The sequence below is a fragment of the Chamaea fasciata genome, unplaced genomic scaffold (assembly GCF_029207755.1).
Source record: "Chamaea fasciata isolate MVZ Bird 193981 ecotype frontalis unplaced genomic scaffold, bChaFas1.0.hap1 SCAF_5, whole genome shotgun sequence".
NCBI classification, from domain to species: domain Eukaryota; kingdom Metazoa; phylum Chordata; class Aves; order Passeriformes; family Sylviidae; genus Chamaea; species Chamaea fasciata.
The window spans coordinates 2753795-2773926 of NW_027094090.1; the positions used below are offsets into that span (position 1 = coordinate 2753795).

The 20132-nt window shown below is 47.0% G+C and overlaps 1 protein-coding gene across 1 annotated transcript in view; it reads left to right on the forward strand.

The window, feature by feature from the left end:
• The window catches only part of PLXNA4 (plexin A4), a 420747-nt gene that overhangs the window by 354113 nt on the left and 46502 nt on the right, over positions 1-20132 (forward strand). Inside the window, exons 16-22 of the mRNA XM_066182659.1 lie at positions 3491-3584; positions 4546-4785; positions 5728-5874; positions 11118-11352; positions 12368-12510; positions 15567-15835; positions 18596-18662. Coding sequence (XP_066038756.1) covers positions 3491-3584; positions 4546-4785; positions 5728-5874; positions 11118-11352; positions 12368-12510; positions 15567-15835; positions 18596-18662 — 1195 coding nt within the window. The remainder of the gene's footprint in view (positions 1-3490; positions 3585-4545; positions 4786-5727; positions 5875-11117; positions 11353-12367; positions 12511-15566; positions 15836-18595; positions 18663-20132) is intronic.

The following is a 20132-nucleotide window of genomic DNA, read 5'->3' on the forward strand; positions in this document are numbered from 1 at the left end:
CACTGATGGAGCATTTTTTGGGTACGACCCTTTTTGCTTTCTTCATCTCAAATCGGGAAGCATCAGCTTGAGCATTAACAGATGCCCCATTTTAACCAGATCTACCCCATTTCATCCTCCTTCTTAAGCACTTTTGAGTCACTCCAAAGGTGAAAAACCCTGGAGAGAGAAGATGGAATATTCAGGATTACCATGGGGGTTTGGGGTTTTAGGGACAGTTTTAGGTGCTGTAACTGTGGGGCTGAGCTGTTCCCAGGCAGAGATGATTGACACTAAACCAGCTTTGCAAAACCAGTGAATGAATGTACCAAGCCTGGCTTAAAACCTTTTCAAGGCTATTTTTCAAGACAATAAAGAAAAGATCACTGCTAATTTACTTCCATAGCCAAAAAAAAAAAAAAAAAAAAAAAAAAAAAAAAAAAAAAAAAAAGAAAAAAAGAGTCATGCTGGGCTGGCAAGTAAATAAAATTCTATGAGGCTCCATTAATACTTTTTGATCTGGGTTTGATTTGAGTTACATCCAGCAATTACCTGAGTCTGCAGGCAGAAAATGATACTCAGGGTCTTTGGGGGCAATAAGCAGTTAAATTCTGAGAGCTTTTGGCACCTCTGTTATTTTGCTGGGCAGCAGCAGGTCTCCAGGCTCTGCTCCCACCTGGCTGAGCATCCAGAAACAGGCACAAATGCCAGTGGCTGGTGGTTTTCAAAGCAAGAAACAGTTTTATTTACTTTATTTTCAAGCCAAAGAGTGTTTGGGGGTGGTTTTGAGTCTTCAGCAAACAAAAAAACTGCTTTACCTTTTTTCTTTCCCTCTCTGAGGTCAGGTGCTGTGGCTGTGTTTATTACCTGTGGTCTGAGCCTGCGAGCTCAGATTCCAACCCAAACAGAGGATTTTTAACACGTGGGTTTAAAACTGTGTGCACAGATTTGGTTGAATAAATAAAAGGATTTGTGTGATTTATATAGACACACATACCTGTTGGTGTGTTCACACATTGGATTTTTGTGGAGCATGTAAAACTCTCAGCTGAGTACAGATATAAAATCCCTCCTAGTTTGAATCAGCAGAGATTAATTGTATTAGTAATGATATTATTATCAAATTCTATAATATTAGCAATAAAAATAATATTTTTAATTATTAATATAAAGGCTCACAGCCAAAATTCAGAAGATCCAGGACAGTGGGGAAAGAACAATTTGGTTTATACACTTCTGGGGTTTGAAGAATGAGCTTTCCTTGGATGATGTCAGGAATCTTTACAGGGAAGCAGAATTCTGGGAAGAGGGTATTTTTTTCTGTAAGGCAGGGAAGGGAAGGTCTCTTGTAAGCAGATGTGTGACTTCAGCAGGATCCCTTGTGCATCCAAAAAAACTCATCCAGATCTTATGGAAACAGCAAAATGTGGGTTTGCCCTGCAAAATTTCCCATTAGCAATTTCCTGTCATAGCTGATGATTTCAGAGAGAAAACACCTGAGATACTCTGCAAAACTCAAGGCGAAACATTGCCCTGACCATGGACCAGTCCAGTCCTTGAGTGAAAGACCATGAGGAGAAGTGTCCCAGGAGTATCTGCTGCAAGATGTGGTTGTGCCAGCTCTCTTTGGATAAAAGAATCCTGTTGAGAATTGGTTGTGCCAATTCTCTTTGGATAAACCCAGACTGTTTGGTTCATCAGCGTGGGTGCCACTGGAGGGGCTGCAGCAGATCTCCCCCAAACCTGACACCAATTCTGTGCATGTTTGCATCCATTCCTGCCTCCCCAGATGATTAATAATGGAAGATAGATGAGGAACACTGAAAACAAAGGTCAGAAACAGGGGAGATTTGTTGCCTTCTTCCTCACAGGGTGTTTATTCTCTGGTGGTTTTCTCATTTATAATGCACGTGCTTCACCTCCCCTGGATGTGCAGCTTTACCTGGAGGCAGGGAAGAGATTCTGAGCTTTCTTTTCACAACCCCACAGTTGATTTTCACGTGGCCTCCCCTTCCCAGCAGGAAATAAACTGCATCCTGCACAGTTTCCAAAGGGAGTTTTAGAGGCAGGTGCTGAAACTGCTGAGAGCACTCCCCAGCCTGGGAAGCCCTCAGAGATGGGGCTGTCTGCTGGTGACATTTCCTCGTCCTGTCCTGGCTGTGTGAGCCCTGACAGGGGAAGGTTTTGCTTTCTTGGATAACCCTTCTTTCAGCCCTGGATCACTCTGCCCCCACCTCATGCTGTAACAGCAGAACTCACCCTGTGTATGGGTTTTAGATCACCAGTTCGAGATTTGAGGCTTCTTCCCTCCTCACTAAATGTCAATCAGCGCAAAACCAGCACATCCTGACAGATCAGAGCTGCTTTTATTTGGGATGGCCAAAGCTGCCTGTGGTGTGAACTCTTCTCCTTAGTGTGGTGTTCAGAGCCAGCCCTGAGGAGCCTGGGAATGGTCCTTTGCAGTTTCCTCCCTCCTTCCTCTACATTCCCCAAATCCCACAGTTGCTGGCTGCAGCTGGAAGAGGCAGGGGAAAGGAGAGAAGGGTGTTTGTGAGAGCTGTTTCCTTGTGATGACAGTGACTGCAGGGGGTGAGGAGGGCTCCAGCTACATCTCCCCATAAAAGTGAGACAATCCACCAGATGCCTGTGGGCTGTGGCTTGTGGGAGTTGACTTTCTCAGGAAATTGGCCTTTGAGCAAGGGGACACAGAGACTGGGAGTCTCTGTTTGTGTTGGATCCTGATCTACCTGGGCCACCACATGGGAACCAGGCCAGTGCCTGATGCACACCAGAGCTGAAGACTGGCTCAGTTTCTTCTAATTCCTGCAGGACTGAGTTCCCTGGTGACACCAAAGAGTTCACTGAAGTGACACTGTCATATTCAGGGTGAGGTTTGATAGCAGGTTAGATATGAGGCTATAGACCTCAACCCAGAATGCTCAGGAGCTGTTTCCATGTGTCTGTCAGGGTTTTTTGGGTTGGGCACTGGAGCAGCTCCCCAGGGAATGGGCACATTCCCAAGGCTGCCAGAGCTCCAGGAGCATTTGGACAATGATCTCAGGGATGAACAGGGTGGGATTGTTGGGGTGTCTCTGCCAGGCCAGGATTTGGACGATCCTTGTGAGTTCCAATTCAGGATATTTTATAATTCTGTGACTGACTGAGGAAATGTAGGAGACACAGCCTGTGGGCCATTTTAAAGACCCTGTGTTAAATCTCCACTGTTCTTCTCATCCCCAAAGCTTGTGGTGGCTGAATCCTGACAATGAGAACCACCCAGAGGCTGCCTGACATGGCAGTTTTAGCAAGCATTTGTCTTTACTTATTTCTCCCCTTATGAATGAATGAAAAATCATTTGTTTTGTTCCTCCTTCCCTCTCCATGGGACCACAAGATGTGGTGAGATGCTTTGCAACCAACATTTAGGAACACAGATCACCCATTCCTGGTGTGATGAGTTCTGACATCTATCAGCTGGGTTCATTCTTTAATCGCATTTCTTGTTCTCCAGTGGCAACACTCCCATTGCCGTGTGGGGAACTCACCTGGACCTCATCCAAAACCCTCAGATCCGGGCAAAGCACGGGGGAAAGGAGCATGTCAATGTGAGTACCACTGCAGAGCTGGGGAGGGGACATGCCGTGGTGGGGACAGGGGCTGGGTGACACCTCTGGAGCCGGAAATCTCCTACTGCAGCCCAAAAAACAGGGCACGACTTGTCTCCAGAAATATTATCTCATCCCTGAAGGACACACAAAAAAAAGAAGGATTTTGGCAGGGCTGGAACCAAACTTCAGGGTCTTCTGAGACCTTCAGCTTTGTCTTTGCTTCTCCAGCTTGCTGGGATTCATTTCAGGTGACCTGATGTCCAAACTGGAATCCTGAGCATGCACTGCACAAACACTTTTGGAAAAACGACCAGATTTTGAGACCTAATTGCAAGGTGGTAGCGAGGTTTTGACTAATCTGTGCTGTGCAAAAAATAAGGGAAGAAACTTCTATTTCAAAAAGGAAATGAAGTCAGGGAAAGATGCTGATGCTGGCAACAGAGGTTGAGTTCTCTCAGGAGGCATAGGAGGCCCTGTTGAAGTGCAAACTGCTCTACACACCTGCCTCAGCAAGGCTTTCCTAATCCCTGCCCAGCCTTGATGGTGTGGTGGGGAATGTTTGGAAGCAGTGGAGCACCAGCCTGTCCCAGGATAACCATGGGGGTCTGCTCCTCCCTCTCCCTGAGAGCCATCTGCCCACCAGGAAGGATGAGGACATTTCCCATAAACATTCCTTGATTTGGGTCTCTATTCCCAAAACTGTGAGGTGCAGAACAGCACAGAGATGACCTGCCAGGGTCCCTGTTTCCCATAAACACTCCTTGTTTTGGGTTTCTTTCCCCAGAACTGTGAGGTGCAGAACAGCACAGAGATGACCTGCCAGGGTCCCTGTTTCCCATAAACACTCCTTGTTTTGGGTTTCTTTCCCCAGAACTGTGAGGTGCAGAACAGCACAGAGATGACCTGCCAGGGTCCCTGTTTCCCATAAACACTCCTTGTTTTGGGTTTCTTTCCCCAGAACTGTGAGGTGCAGAACAGCACAGAGATGACCTGCCAGGCCCCAGCACTGGCTGTGGACCCCAATCATCAGTCTGAGCTCGCTGAGCGCCCGGAGGAGTTTGGCTTCATCCTTGACAATGTGCAGTCCCTGCTGATCCTCAACAAAACCAACTTCACCTACTACCCCAACCCCATCTTCGAGGTTTTCAATCCCTCAGGGATCCTGGAGCTGAAGCCTGGGAGTCCCATCATCCTGAAGGTGAGATGGGGACCAAGGACTGGGTGAGGAAGGACAAACAAATTCTGCCTCTTGCCTCTCTGTGCCATAAATCATCCTGACTGCACCCCAGAGATTTCCTCCGTTCCTTTCCCCTTATGAACCATACCAGAGCCACCATCAGCAAACACCAAGCACCAAGCACTGCTCACACTCATAACTAAAAATAATAAACTGTGTACAGCCTAAATTTATACCCACTGCTGTTCACCGGAGAACATCTACCCTCACACCATGGCTGATAGTGAAATACCCAACTCTGTTTCTTTTCTTGTACATTCAAGACCTTCCTCCCATCCTTGGTTAAACCCAAACCAGTCCTTTGCCATTTCTGTAAACTTCACAGCAATACAGAGAAGGGATTTTATGATGCAGCAATTCTGTATCTCTATTTTTACACAGTGAATATGCAAAGAAATTATTTTTCCTGCATATGCTTTTTTGCACTTTTGGAAAGGGATCTGACTTACTTGCCTGATTATGTTTAGTGAGGGCTTTATTGTGCAAGACTTAGGTGAAACATCTCTCATTCAGTTGCAGAGAGGGGGGAGCAGGACAGGCCTTTGTGACTGCTTGGAGTCTGTAACCACTCATGCTGCTCTCTGCATGAGCTCCTAAATTGCCTTTTCCTCTCTGTGTGAGCAAATGGTGAACTACAAATGCCATAATAGAATCATGTTTGGGTTGGAAGGGACCTTAAAGACCATCTCATTCCAACCCCTTGCCATGGGCAGGGACACCTTCCACTAGAACAGGATGCTCCAAGCCCTGTCCAACCTGGAGCAGTGTCAGGGGTCAGCCATCCTCACATCTCAAATGCAGTTAACCAACACTTGTACGCCAGGAATGAACCAGAGGGGGAAAGAAAACTCTGTCCTGACGTTGATTTGGTTATTCTGGGGTGTGATGTTCCTCTCTGTGCAGGGCAGGAATCTGATCCCCCCCGTGGCAGGAGGCAATGCCAAACTGAACTACACCGTCCTGGTGGGTGAGAAGCCCTGTGCAGTGACCGTGTCTGACGTGCAGCTCCTCTGCGAGTCCCCAAACCTCATTGGAAGGCACAAGGTGATGGTAAGTGATGCCTGACCCTCCCTGGGTGGCTTGGGAGGGCACAGCAGAGCTGGAGAGCTGGCAGAGGGCTCCGAAGGGTTTGCATCACTGTTTGCCTTCACAGAAACATGAGGGTCGCTTTTTTTGGTATAATATTCTCATCAAGGGTAGCTTGGAGAAGTGAAACAGTGGAAAAGTGACCTGGGGATCTTTGTGGACAGTGAGACACCTTTCATGATCAAACCCCAATAGGAGAGTTTTCCTCTCTTCTCTTTTGGTGTGGGCTGGATGAACCCCGGATGCTCATGTGAGATCACATGTAACATATTCCTACATGAAATTGTTAAATTCAGCACAGTCCCCATCACTTTGTTGACAGGATGGTGACTAAAATTTGCCTTTATGTAGGAGAAGAAAAAAAAAGCAGGATATGGTCAATAGTGTGACTGGACTTCAGAGTTTTGACTTCTATAAAACTTAGTGTGCTCCTACAAATCCTTCCTGGAAGGAACCTGTGAAGAATGGACCCGGTGATTACATCAGAGGGAGCTTCTCCTCCTCTCACCACTTATTTATTTACTCCTTTTTTTACTTTCTTCTCAATAATCTGAATTCCTTGATGCTGGTGCTTGATAAACCTCATATCAGCAAACACCCTGGAGTTGTACCAAGCTGTGGGTGGAACAAACAAAAGCTGACAACTGACATCAGTGTTTCTCATTCCTTGTCAGCAATTGTTTTTCTGCGGCACCCCCCAAAGCTGTATCTGCCTCATATTACTTTATTTATTTCAGTGCAATGAGACTCAGAGAGTTTGATCTTTAAAAAGAGTTTTTTTGGGAACTTTTAGGAAGCAGAGTTCATGATGACCGTTTTGGGTCTTGTTTGTGGCTGCTGCTGGGATCCCTCGTAGTGGCTACTTAACTTCTCTGTGCCAGAGTTTGTCATCTGGAAAATAGAGGTAATAATCCTTTCCAGCCATGCAAACACACCGTGACTCTCGATTCATTGCAAAGCACATTAAGGCTCTCCAAGAGGAGCAGTAATGAAGTGAGAGATTTTCTCTGTGTGAAAACCGAAGCTTTTTGAGCAGGGCAATAAATGTTCCCTGTCATTTTCATGGATATGATTAAACATACGGTTAGTCAGGGACGGACAAAGCCAATCCTGGGGAGGCAAAACTCAAAGCCAGGTGAGCAATAATCAACCCCTGGGGATCCAGGAGGATGGACATCTGGCCAGGCTGTACTAATTGGGAAGACTCTCCTGCTGCTGCAGCTTGGGACAGTTTAAGTGAAGCCAAAGATTAAGAAACAATCCCTTTCTGAGGATGCTGGTCAAAAGAGGGATGCTGCTGGGGAACTGGGAAGAGGATGGAGGTGCTCAAGGATGGACTTTGCATCTGGAACCGGGGCTGGAAAAAGCCTCCTCCAGCATGGCACAGCATCTCTGCTGCTCAGGCTGGGACCATGTTTCACACAAATGTCTCTTTGATGGCCAGGATAACTGACAGTAGTTCCTCCTCCTGATTCTGCCAAAGATTTACTGTCTGACCTTGAGGAAATTGTTGAACAAAGCCTTTCTTGCAAAGTGAGGTGGCCACAGGATGAGAGGGAGCCATAGGAGTGAATCAACTGGTGCAACACAGAGATTATTTCTAAGTGAGGGAGCAGTGGCAATGACACACGTTGATGTCAACACGCTTTTGATCTGACTCAGCTGTCTTTTACACAATGACAGAGTTAAGTATTTGAAAGAAATAGCAAAGGAATAAAAGGCCTGGGCGATGGTTAAAAAAAGAAGATTGACTAAAACTCAGAGGCAAGTTTTTTCCAGGGAAAAGAAAGAGATGTGAGGAAGATCCACTAGAGGCTATGCCAGAGAAGGTTTGCAGGAAAGATGTGGAATACATCTGAAGGGTTGCTGGTATTTAATACCGTCTGGAAAGTTCTCCAGACCCTGTATAATGAATGGAGAGATGGTCAAATGCAGCAGCTGAAGAAGGCGTGATTCATCTCATCCTTAGAGGGGTAATTTTATTTGGCCAGGACAAATTTGCACAAGGAAAGACACTCCTTCGGAACTCCTGAACTCCTACAGGTGGCCACGGAGACTGTTGGAGAAAACTGGGCTCTGACATAGAGACCGTTTAGAACACTTAGTGTAATTTAGGACAAATTCACGATTAATAGTCTTTAAAAACGTCCGGACTGTTGTTTGATGGGCTCATGGTCAGTCTTCTGGAAGGCAAAAATAGCTTCCTCCAGAACCACTCGGTGGATTAAGAAGTGAAGTAGGGCTATATGTGGATATTTTCTTGTCTTTCTTTTAAAAGCTCACAATAACACTGCAGCCTTGTAGACTTTCTTCTTCAAGAGCCAGATTCCCTCAGATCACGGCAGCTTCACTTGTGGATTGTGAGACCTTCCCAGAGATGAAACCACCTTTAAAGGGGAGCACACTGGGCCTGGCTTTGAACACCTGCTTTTCGGAGCTTAGATCCCCTCACCATTAATGGAGAGAAATGGGAACTTCCACTGAATGAAACATCTCATCCCCATGTCAAAGGTGTCAGGAGCAGCTCACATAAATCACATCCTGAAAGTGCTTTTTCTCTTTGTTGACTCTGGAATCGTGCTGCAGTGTCTAACTCAGACGTGCAAGCAGAATATTTGCTGAGAGAAATCCCACCTGTGGAGACAGGCTGCTGTTCCAGCTTTGAGGATGGATCTGCACTGGGATTTGGGATTGGGGTTGTTTGAGTCTAGTCTGATATTCGTTGAATGGACTCGACTGACTGCAGGGCTTGGAGAAAGAGAAAGTGAAAAAGAATTAATCTATTTATTGATCCACTGACAGGAAGGAAAGTGCGTGAACTGTGAGAAATTTTTGCTGGGAGGATTTGGGGCAGTGGTCTAGGGCAAAAGGGAACAACTACCAGTGCATGGATTAGGATGTGATTTTGGCAGTTTGCCTGATCAGTTGAGCAAGCCACATTCCAACAACGAACCTCAGGATTTATAAGTGAGTTTGATCTTGTATCTTGAAATAGATGGGAAAACTCTTTACTGTTGCACTCCCAGCTACATGTCTGAGGTTCTTTGGCCACTGAAAATGCTCTACAAGCCATCAGTGTAATGGTAGCAATTGGTCATCTTGAAACTATTACCTGAACAGATGAGTTTAGGATTAGTTTTGTTTTTCATTCTGAACACTTTATCTCTCTAAATCCCCATCCCTAAATGGCATGAGAGGGCCTTGTGGGTGGAAATTAGCTGTTTTCAGATGTTCACTTTGGTCTTGTCCATGATACAAGGGTTGTAGTTGTGTCTCTTTGGTCAGAGACTGCACTGAGGAGCTGCCTACACCTGGTGGTAGAGCAAAACAACCTTCTTCCCTGGGGCTGAAACTGGGGCTGGAACAACTTCTAGGAGATGATAAAGGTCCCTGAGATTCATGTCCCCAGATGGGGTTGGGGTGAGGAGCACCTGGGAAAATTCATTAATTCATGATTCTGCTCTGCAGTCTCTTCTGCTGGCTCCAGCTGGGTCAGTTTCTTTCTCCTGCAGCCTAGAGAGGAAACCTGAGTAGGTGCTGAGCTGAGATGTGGGAATTCCTGGGATTAATAAGTATCCAGGGAGGCTGGAGATTAACTGAGAGCCAGCGGGATGCAGGACAAGGCTGAACACCAGGCTGGAGTGTGGGGGAGAAACGTGAGGAAATGTGAGGGAGAACTCCTCACAATGGAGGAATCAGTTTAGTTCCACACTGCAGTGGTCCCAGGTGCAATGGGAGTAGGAAAAAACAGTCAGCCCTGGGGTCTTGAGTGCATTTCTGTCTGGCAGCAAGAGTTTGCCCTTTGTGCAGGGCCAGCTGTGACACAGCTCTGCTGGGGTGAAGTGATGGGGGTCATCATGCTTCAAACTCTTTGCATGGCATCTTCCCAGCTTTCTGCTGATCTACAGCCATCATTCCCAAACTACAGCACAGCCCTAAAAGCCTTTTTATACTTCAGGCCAATCAGCAGAGCTTTTCTCCCACCACTCAAGCTTTGCCTACTCTACAGATAGCTTTGAACAGCCTTGTAGTAGCCTGAAGCCAGAGGTATCCTGTGGGATTCCTGTTGGGAGTGGTGCTCATGTTGTAAAAATGAGTTCTAAGGGACTCGTTTCAGCAGATTTTGATGGGCTTGCAGCAGGAGCACTTGCAGGGTTTCTTTCTGCATGTTAAAACCAAGGCCCTTTCACAGAAGCTTCTTCCAGAGGCTGGAAGCAGCTCTGGGAACCTCTGGAAGCACATGGAGAAAAAAAAGCTGTGTTCAGCTCCTACTGGTGAACATCTACAGTCACTCTGACAATGTGTGGCTAAGACAGAGGCTGTGAAGAGAATGGGCCAGGCTTCGTGGGGTTTGTGATGCTTTTTCACTATCACAGAAGCTTTCAAGTACAGTTTTGTCTGGTGGGAGAGTCAAAAGAAAATAGTGACTCTGATTTCTGCAGTCCCACTGTACTCACTGGGTCAGGTGTCTTCTGCCCACTGTGGGGTTAGGACCCATCAGAGCATACCTTGAGCTCTGTGTTCTGTGTGTATTTTGGGACTAAGTGACATCAGTGCCCCAAACAACACATCAGGATGGGGAATGGAAAATCCAGAATGAAATCCAAACTGATGCGAAGAAAATGTGACTGATGACTTGTCGCACCACAAGTCATTTTGTGGCTGGGTTCATGGCGACTCTTGTCGTAGGACACAAAAGAAAGATGAGAGACTCCAAATATTTCAGAAGGCAAAGAGCATAGAAAAAAAGGCTTTAATTGTCTAATTCTTACTACCTTTTATAAGGTGTTCTGATACAGACTTTACATGATTGGTGAATAGGAACGACACCTCTCTAATCCCTTTGGTTAAAGTAGAGAAACAGCAAAACACCACCTGGAGAAAGATTGTTTTGAGAAAGGAGAGTTGTTTGCCAAGATTGTTTTGAGAAGAAGCTTTTTTGAGAAATTCTTCCTTGGGGAAAAAGTTATCAGCTGCTAGCAGGCTAAAATCTCTCAGACTCAGAAATATCAGGCCCACAGGTGACTGCCAACAGAGGTGATTCTATCTGGCATTTCAAGTGTTTTTAAGCTGTTCCATATCCAAACACTTCCCCTCTTGGCTTGGGGATGTCACCATCCACCTTCACCCAGGATGACAACAGAGTTCCTCTGTGTTCCTGCTTGTCTGACGGTTTTAACGCAGCTCTTTGCTGCTCTTCCCTCCAGGCTCGTGTGGGAGGCATGGAGTTCTCTCCAGGGATGGTGTACATCTCCCCAGACAGCCCTCTCAGCCTGCCAGCCATTGTCAGCATCGCGGTGGCCGGTGGGCTGCTCATCATCTTCATCGTGGCCGTGCTGATCGCCTACAAGCGCAAGTCCAGGGAGAGTGACCTCACCCTCAAGCGCCTGCAGATGCAGATGGACAACCTGGAGTCCAGGGTGGCCCTGGAGTGCAAAGAAGGTAGGATGAGGAAGGCAGGATGATGCTCTGTTGGTGTTGGTACGAGGAAAACCCCTCAAATTGCCCTGGGGGGTCTGAGACACTGTTTGCCACCCCAGGAAAGCATTGCCTTTGACCTTAGTCCATGGGAAAAACTTCCAACGCTTATGGATGAATTGAAAACAACAAAGATTTAAAACAGATAGTAGTTTAGTTTGTCACAGGGTGAAAATTTGTAGGTTTGGGTTTTCGGAATGGAAATAGGTGAGAGCAAGATGGAGAATTTTGGGCAGTGTCTCAAGTTCTTCTTCTCCTTCGACTCCATCTTCTGCTGTGACGGTGGCACAGAGACATTGGTAGAATGTATTTGATGTAGAAATTGAGTGTTTAGAAATGATAGTGATCATTGCCACAAAACTGTAAACATAGTACGTTTTAAGATTTAATTGTATTAGAAACTTTTAAAAGACCTTGAGCACTAAGCCTGGTGTTCTTGGCAGCAGGTTTTTCCCGCGCATTAAGCCTGGTGTTAGGCAGTGCACAGACCTTGAGATAAGAAAACCAAATAAACATCTTTTAAGATTGAAGCTGCAAGTTCTACTCATCTTTTAAACCCTGGTACAGGACTTTGTAAGGAAAAAATCCCCTAATTAGGGAGTTCGCAGACTCAAAATTCAAGATTGGTAGAAGTGAGACGCCCAGTCACAAAGCTTTGAGCCAAAACACCACAGTGTTGAACCTCGTGGGTGTGGCTCAAGCCTGGATGTAATCTGACTTTTCCCTGTTTTCCCTTTGTCCAGACTTTCTCCACCCTCTCCTAACTGGATTTGGTAGTTCCAAATCCACAGAAAGCCTTGGCGTGTGTCCCTGGGGAAAGGCGGCGTTGTGGGAAAGATGACCCTGCTCTCATCCACCTTCTTCCTCTCCATGTGTTGTCTCTCCTTATTCTTGCTCATGAGAGTTGGGGGTTTTTCCCATTCTGGTGAGGCTGATCTGGATTTTCACTGCTCCCTGAGGTGTTCTGTTTTTGTGCCAGCCTTTGCAGAGCTGCAGACAGATATCCACGAACTGACGAGTGACCTGGACGGAGCTGGGATCCCTTTCCTTGACTACCGAACCTACACCATGAGGGTGCTTTTCCCTGGCATTGAAGATCATCCAGTCCTGAGAGATTTGGAGGTAAAACAACATTTCCTGCTTCTAGCTCCTCTCAGGCCTCCCTGTTCAGTCCTGAATTCCAGAGATTCTGTGATGGGGATGTGATGACTTGATTATGCTGTGTCCTACAAGGGGTGAAACAGGGCCTCACTAAAAATCTGGGTTGAAAGGGGAAATGTTTGCTGTTATTTCAGATCATATTAGATCATAAAATCATTTTAGTTGTAAAAGACCTCTAAGATCATAAATTCCAGTCATTAACCCAACTCTGCCAATTCCATCACTAAACCATGTCCCATTGTGTGACATCCACACGCTTTTTGAAAACTTCTAGGGATTGTGATCCCACAACTCTCCTGGACAGCTCATTCCACCATCTGATCATCCTTTCAGTGAAGAATTTTTTTCCTAATTTCCAGTCTAAACCTCCCCTGGCACAACTTTAAGGCTGTTTCCTCTCATCCTGTCACATGTTACCTGCTAAATTCTGTCTGATCCCTCTCTTACTTGGAAGACTCATAAATCCATATGCATTAGGTCTACTCAGTTAAGCTTCTCTTTGGTCCTAGCCCTTCTGTGGCTTGAGTTTTCGACTGGATTTAATATTTTCTGAAATGCAGGAGCAAGGAAAAGCTGTTGTATGCCAGAGGAGCATGTTTGCCTGTGTCATCCAGCTTTGCATGACCCTCACTCTACTAAGAGGCCAGGTTTTCTTTGTGGCTTTGTCACTGAGGGAGGTTCACCTTTGCTGCATTCTGGTTTGCAGTGAGATGAGAAAACCATCTCACTGCATCTCAGTGTCAGTCTGTCCATACTCTGCCTACATCTTCCTCCTCCACCCCGACTCTCTGCAGGGAGATGGAAGCACACTGAGACTTTGTTCACAAGCCTTGGGGTCTACACAGAGCCTATATCACCTGAGTGGTGACAGGAGCTTGATGGGAGTCCAGGTGAGCTCTGCCAGGCTGAAATCTGCTCCAGGCTCTGGCAGGTGGACAGGCTCTGCTCTAGGAATACCTGGGCTGGGGAATCAGGAGCTTCACCGTGGCCGAGGTGTTGGCTGAGGTCTCTGAGAAACCTTTGGCAGGCTCTGAGCTCCAGAGAGGCTCTGGCAAGGGCCTGGGAGGTTTCTGGAGGCCAGGCCTGGGCTTGGTTGGCTGGAAGGAGGAGCAGGAGCTGGCACAGGCAGGCCCACGCTTGGCTGGCTGTGTAATCAGAGACGCCTGCTCGGCTTCGCTCCTGCCGTTCGGAAGAGCCAAAATTCATCCGACTGTGTGGAGAGAGACATTAAAAAACCTGATCTGTCAGAAAGGAGGGCTTGTGGGACTGGGTGGGGGGCTGAGTTACACAGAACTACCATGTAGATTTGGAGTGGCATCCAGCTGCTTTCCCTCAGGACCAGCAGCTCCAACAAAGGAGGAGGAACGAGGGGTGCTGAGCCTCCCTCTCACATGTGTGCACACACAAACACTTCCATCATCCCCACGGCCAATTTCAGTTCCTGCATTCATTAACCCCATCCAGCTGATCACAGAAGAGCACCTGACCCCTGCAGAGGCCTTAGCAGGGATGCTCCCCTATGTAGATACACATTGAGCTAATGTTTCAATCCAACACCTTTGATCTCTTCTTCCTTTCCTTCCATTCATTGTTTTTGGGTTTTTTTTTTCCTTAATCCTTTTTGAAGCTTCACCAGCTCTCTCAGTGTCATCATCTTTGGCTACCAACGTGAAGGCAGCTCCTATTCTCCTCCCTTCTCTGTAGCACCCAGAAGGAATTGCTATTTATTGCAAAAGGCCCCAGCACAGATCCCACAGTGAGAAGGTCTTACTTATTTCCAGTTCATTTGCTAATTAACTGCTTCCAGATGCAGCACAAAATACTTTTTCTTGTTATTTTGTTTTAATTCCCCATAATATCCCAGGGATAGACAATATTAAATGTTCAAGCAAGTGAGTTAAAAATAATTATTGGCGGGATGGGTGGTAGTGGTTTGTTGGTTGGTTGGTTGGCTCAATCTATTTAGGAAGTAATTTATTTGTTGGATGCAAAGAAGGTTAAGAAACTAATTTCCAGAATGAAAAAGTAACGACTCTATAAGCGGCCTCGCACTTGCTTGGCTGTTTAAGCAAGCCAACTTATTTTGTATTAAATTGCCAAATTTGGGTGGTTATTAATTCACATATGCATTGGTGACATGTGTTGCTCTGTGGTGAGACCCTCCAGCTTCCAAGAAAGCTTTTTCAAGGGCTGGAATAGCTTTAGCAAGTGAAGGGATAAGTTTGGGGTTCTCAGTTTAGGTTCCATTTTTGCCTAGAGCCAGAAGGATCAAAAGGAACTCTGTGGAGCCCAGCATTGAGGTCCTAAATTGTTCCATATAAAAATGAATGAGTTCATCAGCCTCTCACAGCTGAGAAATATGAGATTTATCAATCACTCTGTCTCCAACACACCTCAGCTCCCAAACCCAAGGGTTCTACTGGAGCTCTGGGTGTGCTCTCACACCTTCCCCTGCCTTGCTCTTCAAACCAAGGCCCAATTCTATGGTCACCATCTCAGGCACTGCCTCACTGCATCTCTTCATCTCCCCAAAACCCCACCCTGGGCTCTCTTTCCCATTCACCCTCTCGCTGCTTCTCCCAGTTCCCTAAAGCTGAACCCCAAACCTCTGCAAGCAGGTTTCTTGCAGGAATGAGAAAGAAGTTTTGCATGAAATCAGAGTAAGAATTCAGTCTGACTGAGAATAAAAAATATAACGTGGCACGGCGATACGTTTAGGCACCAGAAATCCCTTTTGGATGTGCTGTGCAGAGAGGGGAACATAGGATTAGAAAAAATCATCTGGATGTGGCTGGGAGTCTTCTCAGACTTCCTAATCATTGAAAAAAATCATCTGGATGTGGCTGGGAGTCTTCTCAGACTTCCTAACCATTAGATGATGTGTGTATTCCCTTCCTGTCTTTGCTTGTCGCTGGAGAGGCGAGAGCAGAGAGGTAGCAAAGAGACTGTGACAACAGCACATCTGACAGTGGGAAAATGAGGGAAGGGGGAAAAAAACTCCCTTTCTTCTTGTGCAGGTCCCTGGCTATCGGCAGGAACGGGTGGAGAAGGGGCTGAAGCTCTTTGCCCAGCTGATCAACAACAAGGTTTTCCTGCTGTCCTTCATCCGCACGCTGGAGTCGCAACGCAGCTTCTCCATGCGGGACCGTGGCAACGTGGCCTCACTGATCATGACTGTGCTGCAGAGCAAGCTAGAGTATGCCACTGACGTCCTCAAACAGCTCCTGGCTGACCTCATTGACAAAAACCTGGAGAGCAAGAACCACCCCAAGCTGCTGCTCCGTAGGTAAGGATGCCTGGGGCATGGAGGGAGCTGGGGCTGGGGAGGCTGTGCCCGCATAAAGGTCGTGATGGTCTTTGGAGATGTAGGTCTTGCTCTGTCTCCTCCCTGACCAAAAAGTGATGCCTTGGGAAGGCTGACTTGAAACAGAGACTGGACAGAGCTAGAGAATAAAGTAGGTATTTATTGAAAGGCCTTTAGGATACACTTTGGGCAGGACAAGAGCCTGACAAGAGCCACACCGAAGGTGGAGCCAAAATAGTCACAAAATGGATGACCAGTCACAAAGTCTCACACTTTTATAAGTTTTGGTCCATTTGCATACTGGGGTTTAATTGTCCAATTACAGCTTCAGATTATGAAGCTCCATCCTTCTTGTTCCTCCCTTCAGACACTGTTGTTTGTGGTTTTGGGCCTGAAAAGTTGTAACAGTTGTCCTTGATCTCCATCTGGGAAAGGATTTATCTCCCTGCTCTGTGAAGAGAGCTGACTGACACTTAATATGAGGCTCAGAACTGCACCCCTAGGCAGCACAGAATCTGAAAAACATGAAACTAAAACTTAAGGCATCAAAAGCAGTCAATGATAAAGACTTACAGAACGAATCCACCTCTGGATTTTCATGTGGAGTCTCCAGAAAGTTTCACAAGGACAGAAAAAGTTCAATCCTTATTTTGGGTTCTCTGCATGCTTAAGATGTTAATTTATGCTTACGTTTCCTTTTGACCTGAAAACCCCAATTATGTTGTGTAGGACCTATAGGAATATCACACATATGGTCTATTAAATCCCTGGTGAGAGGATGTCAACTTCTTCCATCTCCTGCCTGGGACATGGATTTCCCAGCTTTGTTTCTTGTTTCTGAGTTAACTACAGACACATGGAGAGTCTTCAGCTGCATTGTGGGATCTCATTTCTCTCCCAGAGCTGAGAGTCAGTAGAAATCAGCTAAAGAGAGGGACAACAGAACTGGTGTCATACAGAGAACAAGTTTGAATTGACGCTTCTTGGCCTGGTCCAACGTCTGAACTCCACAGTTCTGTGGGAAACCTCAAATTAGGAATTCACTGCTCTGTGATTAACGTCCTTTCCCTGCCTAGGGAAGTGCTGCCTCTTCTCCCTTTAAGATCAGATTCATCTCCCTTTCACCGACTGAACCAACCCTCCTGCTTGAAGGACCTCAAATCATGGGGAGTCTTCTGGAGATGAGTGGCCTTTGCCACAGCTCAGAGCTGACTCTGAGGAGCCCTCAGTTGATTCTGATGGACAGCTTGGACAGGGAAGGGATCTCTGGTGCCTGCTGGGCTGGGAGTTTTTTCATCTGGCACATGGCCCAGTGTGGAGAACCAGCAAAAAAGGAGCAGAAGGCACTTCCTGGCATTCAGGGCAGCAATGCCAGGGGCAGAGGCTGGACTTTGCTTTGGTGTCAGTTGACTCCCTGATGTGATCAAGCCCTACAGCCTGGCTGGTGACCACCCTCCAGCTGTGCCCAGGCTTCCTGCCCGTGCTTCTTCTCTGATGATGGATGGCACTGCCTCCCCCCTTCATTTCCTCATTTGCCTTCCCCTTTCTCCATCTCTTTGTCTTCCTTCCCTTGTTGCTCACTCTGAGCATCTCATCTTTCCTCTTTCTCCTTCTTTCAGCTCTTTTCTAAGTCTAATCCTCTTTGTTGGAAATTAATCGTGGTCTTTGGAAGGAGAGCCAGAGAACAAAGAAGGCACGTTCAGTGTTCCAGACCCTGGAAACACCAGGAGAAGTCAGAGGACAAGGTTCTGCACTGAGAAGCACCAGAACAGAACATATGAACAGCTCAGGGCCTTGGGTCAGATGTTGGTGTGAGGTCCTCAGACAGTTCTTTGGAGCAGCTGGATTCAACTCGATGCTTCCCTTCCCTCCCCATGAGTCTGTGAAAGGGAATCTTTTGCAGTTTTGGAGGAATTTGACAGAAGAAAGGAGCTGGTAGAAGTGATTTTCCCACCTGACTTATGTCCAGTGTTCATCCCACATGACATTTATGGCCCCAAAGATATTTTCTGAGCAGACAGCAGCAGCAACAACAAGAAAAAACCTCTGCATGGCTTTGGTGAGAGCCAGGATATGGAGGCCCATTTTAATTCTTCCAGGCAGGAGCTCTTCTTTTTCCTTGGTTTCTCCAAGTTTCCCTTGGTTTCTCTTGGCTTTTCTCCAGTGCATGTGCTGGATCCAGCCAGGTTTCTGCAGGAGAAGCTCACCCTGAAGCCTCGAGATGGATTTTTTTGTTTGATTGAGGACAGAGTGCTCAAGGGCAGAAGGATGAGCTCTGTGTATGTGCCACATTGACACGTTGAGGAGTGTAATCACTCCCAAATGCCAGGGAGATAGGCAGTGCCAGATAACTGTTCCCTAGAGACTTAGATCTGTCTCTCCTGAGTATTTATACAGCCTCCTTGACATATGGCCTCGCTCTGAGCTCCTCAGACGTGATGGATTTATCCCCCCTGAGCTCTTTGGAGAAGATTCCCTCAAATGTCGTCAGCTCCTTTTCATTGTTGGAGAAACTGAAAAACAGAACCAAAGGGACTTGCAGCCACAGGAGAATCAACAGGGGCAGCAAGGCTTTTCCTGCAGGTTTCCTGAATCCAAAACTAAAACAGGGAACCTAGAACATGCTAAATCCTGATGGTGCCATGCCAGACTTCCCACTGGGCAGGAAGATGGACAAGGACAGTATCTGGATAGGATCAGCATGACTAACTCATTTCCAATTCTCTTTTTTCTCCACTTCAGGACAGAGTCTGTGGCTGAGAAAATGCTCACCAACTGGTTCACCTTCCTCCTCTACAAATTCCTCAAGGTAAGAGGAGGGGCACGCCTGGAAAAACAGCTGCTTTTAAAGCATTTCTTCTTGGTGAGGATCGGTTGGGGTGAAAACTTCCTGGATATAAAGTAAAAGGGTTTTTTTGCCTCTGGAAGGAGGTCACTGCCCAATAGGAGATGGGCTGTTTTCTGAGCCAGGGAGAACAAAGAGGGACACTTTGTTAGAGAGGCAACTTGTTGGTCTCTCTCTTGTACAGAGGTGGGGTCTAAGGGTCAGTGCCGAAATGGGAAGGATTTCAGAGCCTGACTGAGACCTGTGTGGAAAATGCTGTCCTTTTAACAGCAGGCTGAGGTCTCCATCATGTGGTGACCCCTAGTTTCAGTGCACAGTGCATGGAGATCTCCTTCCACCCCAGCTCAGGACAGTACTGAGACACAGCCCCATGAGGAGTGGAGGGACACCCATCAGCAAAGCTGTGTGAAAGAACTCGAGTGGAAGGATTTGAGGCACCCCCTGAGCCCTCTCATTCCTCCTGGAAGGTCTCCTTGGGGTTTGTGTAGTTAAAAAAGCCTTTCAATCCTTGAGCACTGCCACTGACTCCTGGGGGATCCAATTTCCCCTGGGGGGACCCACAGGGAGCCTCAAGAACCACAATTGCCAAGCTCAGAGCCAGCCTTTTTTGCAAGGAGCTGAGCTCTGCACCTCTCCCCCACTCCCACTGCAGCTGCTGAATATCCTCCCACCTCACATCCTCACTTGGACAGAATAACCACCTCTGCCAGGCAATTTGAGGCTTTACAAATAAACCCCAATCCCCCTGAACCTTCCCCAGGCACGACCAGTTCAAGGACGAGCCGCATGGGAAAATTTTGAAGGTCCCTGGAAGGTAATTTCAGTGACTTCAGTATCAGATCCCGGCTTTCAGCTGAAAGGAAAGGATATAAGGAGGTGACTCTCTAAAGAGCTGCTTTTATAATAGGCTTTTTTCACCCCACTCAGCTACTTGTCTTCTTGCCTTAGCCTGAACAGAGGCCTGATAAGGGCAGGAGACAGGCACACAGAAGCAATATGCTGCTGGCAGATAAGCTAATTAAGTGGGAAACAGGTGTAGGGACTGAAAAAGGGGCCACTTGGCTTCCGATTATTAACTTGTTTTCATTGGGATTTACACCAGAGGAAAATGACCTCGCTGGTTGACTTGGGACACAAGAGGAGAGGGAGAGGAGGGGAGGAAGAAGGGAGGGATGGAGGGGAAGGGAGGCAGGAGCAGAAAGCTTGGGGTGCATGGCTCTGAGGGAGGGCAGCAAGGTAGGAAAGGAGTGGGAAGAGGAGTGCAGGGAGTGGGAATGGTGAGAAGAAGTTGGGGAGAAATGCGCTTTGCTGTGCCTGCCTGGGTCTGCTTGTTGCTGTCCTGTGCTGGGCCTCACACTTTTGTCACCTCCACACAGGTCCAGGGGCACACCTGGGCCTGAGCATTCCTGTTTGCCTGCAGCATGAGAGTGCTCA